Below are 11,831 nucleotides of genomic sequence, written 5' to 3'. Positions count from 1 at the left end.
CTCTCAGTCCTAATTCTATTCACTCTTCTCGGTGCAACATACAACTCTGCTCATTGCTCTTTGGCTCTCGCTTTCACAGCCTCAGCGTGGACAGTCGATTTCGAGACCGCACCTTCCCTCCCCAGTCCAGCGATGGCTCCTTCCGTGCGTGGAACTTCGAATCGGATCAGCAAACGCCAAACGCCCGTCGACACCCGCGCAAAGGTCTCTAAAGCCTCGAAATCTGCCAAACTCTCCGTCGCCCTCAGGTCGAAATTGGAAGAGGTCGCTCCCAAACCTGTGGCCCAAACCAAGAAGACTCTCAAGCATGTCCCCAAGCGCAAACGTGATGCAGTGCAGGATGACAGTGAGAGCGAGGCGGGCAGTGTGTATATCACCCAGATCAACAGCAAAAAGGTCAGGGCCCTTTTGAGGCGCTTGTTGCAGTTGTGCTAACCTCTCTTCAGCCCAAGTTGCAACTACCAACGCCTCCCTCCAGCAAGTCCAAAGGCGAAAAAGAGGTCGTCGATATGGACTTCTCCCCAACCCTCACCTTTCGGCAACTTTCTCTCGACACGGATAATGCCGAGCCAGTTCCGCAGGCTCTTCCTCCAGTTTTGCAGGACTTTGTGTCATTGCACGCAGCCTTCCTCAAGGCATTTGCTCTCCACCTTGTACACAATGGCCAATCCACACCAGCCGATTTGGGAAGTCTGATGAGCTCTGTCACCAGGCTTTGGAAGAAACACACCGTGACAAGGGAGGATATTCAACGGATGCTGGCCATCTACGAGTTGGATGTCTCAACACATTTCAGCGGTCGCCTCCTCAAGCACCAGGAGGGCCCCTTCAGACTCACCATGACGGGCGCCGATTTTGTCCGCTACAACATCGAGTATGTCGGTGCAGGCAGCAAGAGATCTTTTCTTCCCCGGTGGGATGAGTGTAATCTGCAAAAGCTGTATGAAGCCGAAATCGAGGCCTGCTGGATCTCTCAGCGGAATAATTCTTCCTGTTGGGTCCATGGGCCAATTCAGAACTTTCCTCGTCTAAATTTCGACGTCGGCGTCGAGACCCAAGTGCGCAAAGCCAAAGCCGAGACAGCCCGGAGGGAGATATTGGGGTTGGCATCCGAAGCACAAACCCGTGCAGGAGCGCAGTTCTCGCTGTACACGAGCAACGCCTTTGAGAAGAATGAGGTCAACAATCCGCAGATTGTGAAAGATCGCACACTGTCCCTTCTAGACCGTGTCAGAGCCAAAGCGCTTGTCAATTCTGCCGTGACACCTCAGAGCGCAGAAGCCACACTTCGTCGATACGCTATCGGCCGCATTGCAGAAGTGGTCGAGATCCTCCGAATGAAACAACAACGCAAATTGAGCGCGAATTTCGTGTCATGTGTTCACTCGAGCCCAAGCAAGGTTAGAGGCAAGGTGTCGTTTAGCATGAAGCAGTTGATCAACGATATCAAAGGCAGTCTGACCGTCCCGATTGGGGATGCTGAACTCAGGATGTGTATTCATATACTGCAAGATGAAATCCCAGGAATGTGGGTGTCCATTTATACTGTCGGGAGCGTTGAAAGCGTTATTCTCAATGGGCCAGGACTGAGCGGTGTTGAGGTGAAGAGGATCCTTGACGAGAAAGAGGCGATGTGTTGAAGGATAGCTCAAAGGCATTGTACAAAAGCTAGGGTGGTCAGCAAATTCTCTGGCGGACTTGTTCAGGTTTAACGGTGGCCATGGTCAATGGATATTGGCCCACGCGAGAGATTCTCGAGATAGGGGATATCTGTGTATATAATCTGTAGATAACGCACCTTGCAAAGCGAAGCTTTGGCAGCCGGCGACAGGCCGAAGTCGGCAAATTGTCAAAGTGGTTGTCATCGAAGGGCGCTTCATTCATCTCCAATTGAACTGCGAGTCTAGCGATCTCGTGGCTCACGAAGAGAATTTATTGTCAGTTTTGACTCGAAGTTGATATCGACTTGGACACTCGAATTATTCGAACCTCAAGTTTTGGGTTGATGACCTCATCTCACCAACAGAGCAGAGCATAGCAGATTAACACTTGACTCCTCCCTCTCCAAGTCACGCATCACCAACGCGTTCAAAGAGCAACAAAAAAGAGCCGCGAACAGAACCGAGTATGTCTGGCGGAGGTCCAGTTCCGGTGCCTGTAAAGGGCGATGATTCCTCGATCCTGTGTATGGAAGACATCAAAGCAATTGCAGACGCAAAGCTGCCAGAGGTTGCAAGAGGTAATGTCCATTCGTTGGGTTTAGTCTATATGCCTTGGTCCATCTTCCCCTTCATCCTCTTCTGCATCTTCGCCCTACATCTAACACGTCGGAGAGCAATCAAGACTTCTTCAACTCCGGCTCAACCTACCAAACCACGATTGCCGAAAACAGCTCCGCCTTCTACAAGTACCGTCTACGCTCGCGCGTCCTCGTCGATGTCTCCCAGTTGTCCACCTCGACCACCTGTCTCGGGCGGACCATCAAGTTTCCCCTGTGCGTGTCGCCCGCAGGGATCCAGGCCATGGCTCACCCGGACGGGGAAGTGGCAACGGCCCGGGCGTGTGCGAAGGTCGGCATCAACATGGGGATTTCGAGCTTTTCAAACTACTCAGTAGAGGACGTCGTCGGGGCATCCAACGGCGGCGTCAACTACGCCATGCAGATGTACACCATGAAAGACCGGCCCCTCCAGGAGCGCATCATCCTGCGAGCCGAAGCGGCGGGCTGCAAAGCCATCCTGCTCACCGCCGACTCGCCCGTGCTGGGCGTGCGGTACAATGAGTGGCGCAACGACTTTCGGACCCCCGAAGGACTCGGGTTCCCCATCCTCGAGTTGACGAGTGAGATGATCCGCAAGCAGACGCACGACAGCGGCTTCACGGCCTTCAACGACGACTCGCACCACTGGGCCCGCGACATCCCGTGGCTGAGAGAACGGACCAAGATGCAGATCTGGATCAAGGGCATCGTCACGGCCGAGGATACCGAGTTGGCCATTCAACACGGCTGCGACGGCATCATTGTCAGCAACCACGGTGGACGACAACTCGACGGCGTCCCCGCGACCATTGACGCATTGGTGGAATGCGTCGACACCGCCCAGGGACGCATCCCGATCCACATGGACGGAGGCATCAGGAAGGGAACAGACATCTTCATCGCCCTCGCGTTGGGGGCCCAATGCGTCTGGGTCGGCCGACCCGCCATCTGGGCGCTTGCGCACAGTGGACAGTCAGGCGTCGAGAAGATGCTGGAGATGCTCTACGACGATTTCCGCCGGTGCATGGCGCTTTGTGGATGCAACAGTGTCGACGAGATCAAGAGGAGCTGTCTGAGCAGGATGGGCCTCGACGGCGTCTTGAGGCGTATGGAGTAGTTGACAACAGCTGGCTCAGAGTAGACTACGAGCGAGGTATACGGTACGATGTAATCGGTGTTCAATGGCTGGATTCTCAGCGACTACTCGGTACAAATAATGCGTCTGTAGAAACAATGGTATACAAGCAACTCACCATCGAAGAGAACTCGGTACAACAGCAGCATTAGTGGTTATCCAGGTCCTTCCATCTGATGATAGGGACTTGCATCCCCTCCTGCCGCCTCGAGACAGACATGGGCATCCACCATCCCGCCGGCCCAGGTAATCCATGCACCCCGGCACCCTACCCATGCTGCCATGCCAGCCATGCTTACATGCGACAGACATGAAACACTCTACGCCTCAATACCCCATCCATCACCCGCGGGGCCGAACCATCCGTACAGAAGATCCCAATTCACCCGTCCTCTGCTCATGGTGGCATGTTCGACCGAGACAAAGAAAAGGTGTGCGGAAGATACCTCGTACAGTTGTTGGAAAAGGGACCATCGCGGTCCTCTTGTTCATTAGGTATTAAATTACTAGATTAAATTTTCGGGTTGCCTTGCGCCTCGTGGGATTCCTGTCCCTGGACCAAGAGCATCTCATCAACTTAATCCAGGCATCATGTCAATGCCGTTACACAACATCCCATCACTCGACCAACCAGCTCCCATCAATGCATCGAGCTGCTGTGATCGTCAACCAACAACCATGCAGGTCTGTTGGGGGCGATGTTGTAGGCATGGGGTCTCAACCGTGTGTGTGAACGTGGCTGGGGCTGTTGTGGAGCCGAACGTTGCTAACGGACATGGACATGGATGGCTGATGTTCAAAGGTTGTCCTCTTCTGGTGTCTTGTCGCAATGGTTGGCTGTATGTCCATGTCCAGGATCATTCGTGATTTTGATATGGATTTCGCCCTGCAGATATTTTGTGACCAACCATGTCTCTGACCAGCTCCTAATTCTCACAGCTCATCCAAACTCATTGCCCGAACGCGTTCTAGAAGCGAATGTAGACTCTGATCCCTCCTCCGTCTTCCTTCCCGGTATCCCGTGTTGAACCAAGCGAATGGCATATCGGTCGTATCTCGATATCTGTATTGTACAAAAAGGGTGTGCAAAGCGAATGTAATGCATCCATCCAGACGGTAAACAGTAGCCGCTGGACGACAAACAGGCTGCTGGAAGCCACATCGCTCAAACATTCCAGGTTTAAACACCAGCGTGAAATCAGAATATGCTGGAGTCCAGCAAAAACGCCAAAACCATGGGGTGATAAGCAGGCCGATTCTGCGTTGCAAAGCCTTCCCAATTCACAACCCCAACCACGTCCCAGTCCAAAAAGAAAAACCTCGTGCCGGCGACTGTGGGATCCCCATGTGTACTTCCGAGTCAAGCCAGCCTCATGAAACAGTGTCCGGAGCAAATAGGACAGGGTTCAGTCAGGTCCTTGGGAGGTGGTCTTGTCGGGGAAAGGGGTAGTCGCAGTGGCCGTTGTATTATAGTGGAGGCTGTTGTTCTATGTGCAGAAATCCAGAAAAATTGAGCGCTCATATGCAAGGTTCTTGATCCGTATGCGTCTTTGATTCGTAACAGAAACGCCAGGTTAAAGCTGCTGTAGAGTTCATGAGAGGCCTTTGAAGGTTTCATGTCAAATAGTGTAACCATGTCATCTTTCGTAATTCGAGTATGCGTCCGTCCAAGGCTTGGGGCTCTCCTCGGTCGGGCTCAACGAACCGGAAGAAATGGAGGACGAAGAGCCGATGGTCCACTCGTCGCTGTCGGGGCTGCTGCCATCGAGGCCAGCAATGCCATAGCTATAGTCGTTCTGGACTTCACCGATCTCGACGTAGTCGTAGTCCCATCGGTACCGCTTGTCAGGCTGAAGTCTCGGCAGGAACTTAGCCTTTGCGAAGTAGAAGATGACACCTGCCATCAGGCTCCCAGCTACCAAATCCACAGCGTAATGATGCGAGAGATACATGGTTGACCACCATAGCCAAGCCGCGTAAAACGCCCACAGCGGGGTGTATCGGGGAAAGATGTGGCTCATGAACAGCGCCTCGAGAGTGGCGGTCGCTGCATGCAGTGACGGAAAGGCACCAAAGACCATTGGAGAGGCGGTAAATCCCGAGGTGTACATATCGATTCCGAGCAATGCATCAATACGAGCTAGACCGGCGGGCGAGCCTTGCATGGAGTAGTTGGCTGGTGCCAGGCCGTACATGTTCTCGTACCACGGAGCTGAACATGGAAACAAGACCTGGATGATGACTCCGGCGAGATTCATGTACCCAAAGCTGAATCCAAAGACTGGAAGAGTCGTGGGTGGACCAAAGACGAAAATAATTGCGGCAACCACGAAAGGGCCACCAAAGTGACCCAGTCCATAGGGGAACCAAGCCATGAGATCCAGGGCAGTATTCTTGTGGGCGGAAAGGATATTGCTGAGGTTGGCACCATAAAGAATGTTTTCGAGTGCGGGGAGGACTTTGACCCAGATGGGAGGTCGCCAGGAAGCCGGGATGAATCTGTAGGTGTGGAAAATCAACACTTAGTATTTTCTTCACTGGATGCGGGATTGGGCGCAGAACAAGGCGATTCTCGCCAAAATACACGAACAAACTTACCTGCAGGCATAGAAGAAAATGAGGTATGCGGCAATAGGTGTAAAGGGTCGGAAGAATTGTCGCGTGACAGGAAATATGAATGAGGCGAGGAGGAGTGTAGCGACCGCCGTCTTGACCAAAGGACCCGGGTACTCAATGATGCTCAGCGAAAAAATGCCCACCACCGCGAGAAACAGCCATTGCCCGTCATAAATCGACCATCTATGATTCTGTAGTGACCGTAATGTGTCGGCAGGAGAGAATGAAGTCTTGAGGGAGGCGAGCGAGGATGCAGGTGACGATCGGTTGCGGAGCTTTGATCTCAGCCTGCGCCGCAGCCTGTGAGGGACGAGAAGTTGTAGGGATTTCCATGGGATCTGGATTTGAATCTGCTTCTTTTCGGCGTCCTTCCAGGACGGCAAGGAAGCCTGCATTGCACCTGTGTCGGGTGCCTGGTGGGAAGCGAGGTCAGGGCAGGCCGGGCCGAGCGAGTCTCGTGCGCGAAATTTGGACGTTGGCGTTGCGGTGGAAGAGTCTCGAGGCGACGGCGAGAGGTAGAGATTCGAGAGACAACGAAGGTAGAACGCGAAGAGGGTCGAGCAGAGGATCCGAGGAGGCCGGAAGAATGATGACCAGAAGGGGAAGACGAAAGAAGATATGGAAATCAGTCAAAGAGGTACGAGAGTATGACAGTGGTTAAAGGGCTTAGGTGAGCACTGGAGGAAGATAGAGACGATGTGGATGTCTGCGGATCGACTTGGTGCGAAAAGGAAGCAGCCCAGACGAGCAACGGGCTCGCGGTTCGCTCTTCCACAGAATGCCGGCCTCTCTGTCGCTTGTATCGCCCAGTCGAGAAGGTCGAAAGGTGGATAGGCTCGCAAATGGATACGATCAGGCCGGTCCAAGGAAAATACGCCCTAAACCCAAGCCGTCCTGGTAGGCGAGTCTAAAGTGGCTCAGGCCCTGTCGCTCACCTTCGGGGCCTTCGGGGCTCTCTTTGTGAGAGGCTCTTGCACCCAACTGGTGGCTTTTCGGGGGATGTCCAGCTCCACCACACCCGCTCTTCGCCGCCTAAAGCGCAGAGTTTGCGCCCCTTTCGCGATCAATGCCTGTGAGAAAAAAAATCCTCTACTGCATTCCTCGACGTCACTATGAGCTGCCAAAGTTCACCGACAGCTTGGTTGCAGTGATGCAAACTCACATGTGATAGCAGTCATGACGACAAGACTCAATGGAGTACCCTATATACTGTGGTTTCCTATCTGCACTACAAGTGCGGAATACTAATTTACTGTGGCTAGGACAGACACACTATCAAGAAGAGGGCCTGGGAACAAGGTGTAGCCGCGCGAACCCGAACACGAAGCTGGAGGGTGGGATTGAGGATGATTTGTGCATTAAGCATTACTTGTAAGCATTGAGCATTGGAGGCGACCACCCCGGGATGAGCGATGGGTACCCGCGTGATTAATGGCAATCTCCCCTCGGTATGAGAATTCTTTGTGAATGTCTGGTCATTCTATCATTTTCAGCAAAAACCCTGGTATCCCCTCAATCAGCGCCCTGTCAGACCATCCATCCTCGTATTTCTGGGGCCTTAACCCTTCTCCCCCTCCAATTTCCCCTTTCTGCAACCGAAAGAGAGCGTTGCTCAACAACCAATGCGATCGACACAGATAAGATCATACGAGTATACCGAGAACTGACCTCACCCTCGAAATTACCCTGTCCACTCCCCACGACACAACGCACGTGAGGTACTGGTGCATAAGGAAAAAATGCAGATTCACAAAGAGCTTGCCTTTCCGGTCACAGCCGAGCTACAGAAAGCACGAGGGAGCGAGAGCTGAAAATAACGACCAATCAAGAGATGTTTTTACGAGGTCATCTTGCATACAAGTAGAAATTTCTTTGCGTTGCGCTGCGATAGGCTAGTTTGACGCCCACGTTGTCGTTGCTTGCCGATGTGCAAAGGCCCTGACCGAGCATCGCTGACACTCCCAAGTCACCCCCAATTGCGGAGTAATCACCATGTGCTTCGACTCAAGTGTTGCAAGGCATGGGCACGGGCCACCAGCAGCCTGAACAGTGGACACAGTGACATAGAATCGAGTAGTTGGTCAATGCTCCATATCCGGATATTGGTGCACGAATTATCAAGCATCATACAGAAGCGTTGCGATGAATGGGTCGCTTGAAACAGAACAACCGTTTAGAAGCGTCATTTCTCGTTCCCTCGAATTGGGATAGAAAATGCTATCTTGCCCTTCTGGTTCATGGCCATCTAGGCAGATTGGCTTGTGGAGCATTTGCGCATCCATCGCGCTATGTACTGTGGCTCTTGAGATCTTCATCGCTTTTGATCGAAAGCGTCCATCTGTACTTCCGTTGAATCATGTCGTCCTCATACATCTTTGGTTCAATACCTATCAGCCATTCTGTCTGGCATCTGAATTGAGTCTGCCGTGCACATGTTCCTCGCCAAATCGTTTCACGTTCACGGCTCTTGCGCCGACGGGGAAGAGGATTGCCAGAAAATAACCCCTTCTCCTTCTCGAGATGCTCAATAGTGAAACTTCTTACGATCTGCTTTGCGAAGAGGTGGTCCGTGACAGAGGAGTCTGCGCCGATGTTGTGCGAGACAGGTTGTTCTGGTTTGACCCGTGTCGCGAGAGACTAGGAACCGACTGCGCTGAAGACGATGAGCGCGAAAACCTGCCCATCGACAAGTCAGCATTGCTTCCTGATATTCCACATACTCTTGGTTGACCGAGGTGGCGCCACTGAACAGTAATGGAGAATCAATTCACACGTACGGGTTCCTCTTCTCCGCTCCAGGCGTCCCCGAAGGCGTCTTGCTTCCCTGTCCCGATCCTAGCGCCGGAGATTGAGACGAGTTGTTCCAGACTTTTGTCAAAACACTGCGTTGGGATTCCCAAGTCAGTCCTCTCTTGCCCTCCGAAGACAAATTCTCGAGCGCATGTGTTCGTGCCTACCTCTGCGCCGCATCCTCCTGTTGTTCCCGTGTCACTTCTTTCACCCCGACTTTCATCCCGTCACGACTGAATGAAACGTTCTTCCTCTCCAGTTTTTGCCGCGTCTTGTGTCCGACATCATGAGCGATTGAGTAGGCCACAAATCCGATGGCTGCGACAACGGCAACGATGACAATCAGGATGATGAGGGCAATGAGGTTGCCTGCTTTGGCCATTGTGAAGAGGAAGTAAACGTGGTGTCAGGAACGTGGCCCTTAGAGTCTTCGTGTCAACAGCGGTGGCCTGCGTGATATACGTTCTTTTGTGTGGGTAAACAGGTTCGGTGTAGACTGGGGGCGCGACGTTCGTTTGAAACGTGGTGTGAAGATTGGGGCCCTTGATATGCTACACAAAAATGAGGGTTCGCACCACAATCCTTCGTGCGTTCTGGCCCCTGGGGGTCGTCCCCTTTGTCGATCACCTGTGAGCCCTCCTTATGCACCTTGAGGGGGCGAATCTGATTGTAGTCGTCCTTGGCAAAAAGGATTGAGAGGCTGATGCGCCACAGCTGAACTGTGGCTCCTGTGGCTTCGACCGATAATCTCTGCTTCATTGGAGAGCAGAGCGATGGCCCCAGAATGCCCGCCACTGCCCAGTACGCCATGTTAGCAAAACAAGCCACTCCCACATGGCATGTGATAATTGCCTAATTCGGAAGGGTCTGTTCTTCGCAGTAATATACTCGTACAATTCTACTTTGATGCGTAATTCTCAATGGGTCTATATTGGGGGGTATTCTCCCCTGAAGGGTCCGTGCCACTGTGCCACTCGAAAGAGACACACAAGTGCACAATCCACAGCGCCCGAAGCCTCACCATGCAACAACAAGAACGCCCAATTGGCTTTAGTGTACAGTTTCCAGCTCCCATCATTAGGTTCATTCCTCATTATAGATCTTCACCTTCTCACTGATCTCCCAGATCCTGCTCTCATAGCTCTCCTCAATCTGCTCGCCCTTTCCCCCTGCAACTCGGAGAATCAAGTCGTTCAAGCTACTTCTGCCCAGGATATCGACGTGGTCGCCTGTATTCGGCCCCCCTCGAGGGCTGAACCGATCCGGCTCGTGCGGCATCTCAAAGGTCGTGATTTTGATGTTCGCAGGATTATACCTTTTGATTTCTCGCCACCCTTTTGCGCACATGTATCCGGTGGAAAGGAGGTTGACGGTACCGTCACCTTCACCAAAGACGACTCCGTGGTCAACACTGCCCGCCTGCTGGAGACGGCCATTGGGAGAATTGACACTGGTATCGATGGAGACGTTGATGTACCCGTTCAGTGGGTGGCCGTGCTCCTTGTAGAAGTATGAGCGCTCAGTGGGCTTGCCGATACCATAGAAGCAGTAGATTTTCATGTCAGGCGCATATGGAAGTCGAGACTCTAGGGGATTCACCCAGGTAAGAGGGTTGTTTTCGTTTTGTTCGACTTCGGCTTTAGTATGGGCGATGCCGTGAGAATACGAGTGCTTGATCTGCTCCGCATACCAAGGCTCTGCGATATGCATAAGATAGTCAAAGGCTTGTGTCATTGTGAGATTCTTGCGCACGGGCTCCGTAAGATTGCCACGCGGCTTGAACGAGATGAATGTTCCGTGTGTCTTGTTCTGCATTGGAGGCGGCAAATCATCTGGAGCCCACGTAGCATTGCCCCATACCGCATCACCGCCTTTGGGCAGCATCGACGATATACCGGGCATGGCGCGGAAGATCTCTGCGCGGTCTTCCTTGGATAAGAACTTCTCCAGACCGTAGACAGCAAAGGCATTGAGTTGAGCAGTGTCTTTCATCTCGCCGGAGAGTACTGCTGGAATATCTTTTGCTGTTCCGAGCATGCAACCAGAGATGTTGATCCATGAGTCGATATGTTTGTTAACCCACCGGGAGCCTCCTTTACCATGATCCTTGTGTTCTACCCACTTCATAAAGTAGAAAAGAACTTGGCTGCCCATAGAATGCGAGACGAGGACTGCCTTCTTACCAGTTGTCATTTGTGCCACCTCAATATAGTTCTTGAGCCGCGTGAAGTATTGATCCCTGCGCTCCAGGTTGGCATAGGACAGACGCCAGTCATAAGCAGCCGTGAACGCATTTGTCGGATCATATCCGATGGTGGCGAGATTTTCCAGGATTTTGTTCCAAATCCAATATCCGGTGATGAAGAAATCGGTGGCATCGAAGCCTTGCGCTGCTCGTAGCTTAATATCTGGAGGATCAAGTCCTGTCTCTTTGTCCAGCATGATGTGCTTCTTCCAGGCAGCTTGGTCCATGACGAGAGCTCTCATCATGGACCATGAACCCCACAGCCGCTTCCGAAAGTACTGCCTGGACTTTTCGCCTGTGGACCAGGACTCCAGTCCCGTAGATATCACTCCAGGCACCATAATGACGGGATGGTGGGCTTTCACTCCCTGGGAGAGCAGATGGAGACCAACGGAGAACGAGTCATAGTTGACGACATCCCGTTCAGCTCTCGAGAGATCCTTCACATCATTCACTATGCCTACAGGAATGACATCCAGCAGACTGTCTAAATTGACCTCCAGCAATCCTTCCAACTTGATAACATCTTGCGACTGAGCAAACAGTAAAGCCAATAATAGGCCTAACAGGCCGCCTAGTCCAAACGTGATGCCAGATCTTCTTTTACTGTGTCTCCTTTTCTTGAGTTGTTCCAGCTTGTTACTGGAGACCACCTTGACCTCTTCGTTGGGATCTGGCGTACCATCGCGACTAGGCTCGGGGGAGGGTGTAGGTGACTCGCTGATAATGTTGGCAATGCGGCGACGGAGAGAGGACATGTTTGAAAGTACAGTGCCTCGAGCAAG

At 52.5% G+C, this 11,831-nt stretch overlaps 5 protein-coding genes across 5 annotated transcripts; 2 read left to right on the top strand and 3 right to left on the bottom strand.

Annotated features, from left to right (window-relative positions):
* Positions 1–132: 132 nt before the first annotated feature.
* AYO20_01872 (hypothetical protein) lies at positions 133–1,640 on the top strand (the record flags this gene model as incomplete). The annotated part of the gene is made up of 2 exons (XM_022640178.1): positions 133–396; positions 447–1,640. The coding sequence occupies 2 exons, from the start codon at positions 133–135 to the stop codon at positions 1,638–1,640; spliced, it is 1,458 nt and encodes a 485-aa protein (XP_022503678.1).
* A 487-nt stretch (positions 1,641–2,127) lies between these two features.
* Positions 2,128–3,377, top strand: AYO20_01871 (hypothetical protein; the record flags this gene model as incomplete). Its single annotated transcript, XM_022640177.1, has 2 exons — positions 2,128–2,239; positions 2,344–3,377. 2 exons carry the CDS (start codon positions 2,128–2,130, stop codon positions 3,375–3,377), a joined length of 1,146 nt encoding a protein of 381 aa, XP_022503677.1.
* A 1,655-nt stretch (positions 3,378–5,032) lies between these two features.
* AYO20_01870 (hypothetical protein) lies at positions 5,033–6,406 on the bottom strand (the record flags this gene model as incomplete). The annotated part of the gene is made up of 2 exons (XM_022640176.1): positions 5,033–5,894; positions 5,994–6,406. 2 exons carry the CDS (start codon positions 6,404–6,406, stop codon positions 5,033–5,035), a joined length of 1,275 nt encoding a protein of 424 aa, XP_022503676.1.
* Positions 6,407–8,778: 2,372 nt separating this feature from the next.
* AYO20_01869 (hypothetical protein) lies at positions 8,779–9,183 on the bottom strand (the record flags this gene model as incomplete). Its single annotated transcript, XM_022640175.1, has 2 exons — positions 8,779–8,893; positions 8,969–9,183. The coding sequence occupies 2 exons, from the start codon at positions 9,181–9,183 to the stop codon at positions 8,779–8,781; spliced, it is 330 nt and encodes a 109-aa protein (XP_022503675.1).
* Positions 9,184–9,884: 701 nt separating this feature from the next.
* On the bottom strand, positions 9,885–11,804 carry AYO20_01868 (hypothetical protein; the record flags this gene model as incomplete). Its single annotated transcript, XM_022640174.1, has 1 exon — positions 9,885–11,804. The coding sequence occupies one exon, from the start codon at positions 11,802–11,804 to the stop codon at positions 9,885–9,887; it is 1,920 nt and encodes a 639-aa protein (XP_022503674.1).
* Positions 11,805–11,831: the final 27 nt, after the last annotated feature.

The sequence above is a fragment of the Fonsecaea nubica genome (genome assembly GCF_001646965.1).
Source record: "Fonsecaea nubica strain CBS 269.64 chromosome Unknown Scaff8, whole genome shotgun sequence".
Taxonomy (NCBI): Eukaryota; Fungi; Ascomycota; class Eurotiomycetes; order Chaetothyriales; family Herpotrichiellaceae; genus Fonsecaea; species Fonsecaea nubica.
This window is presented reverse-complemented; position numbering and strand designations above follow the sequence as displayed.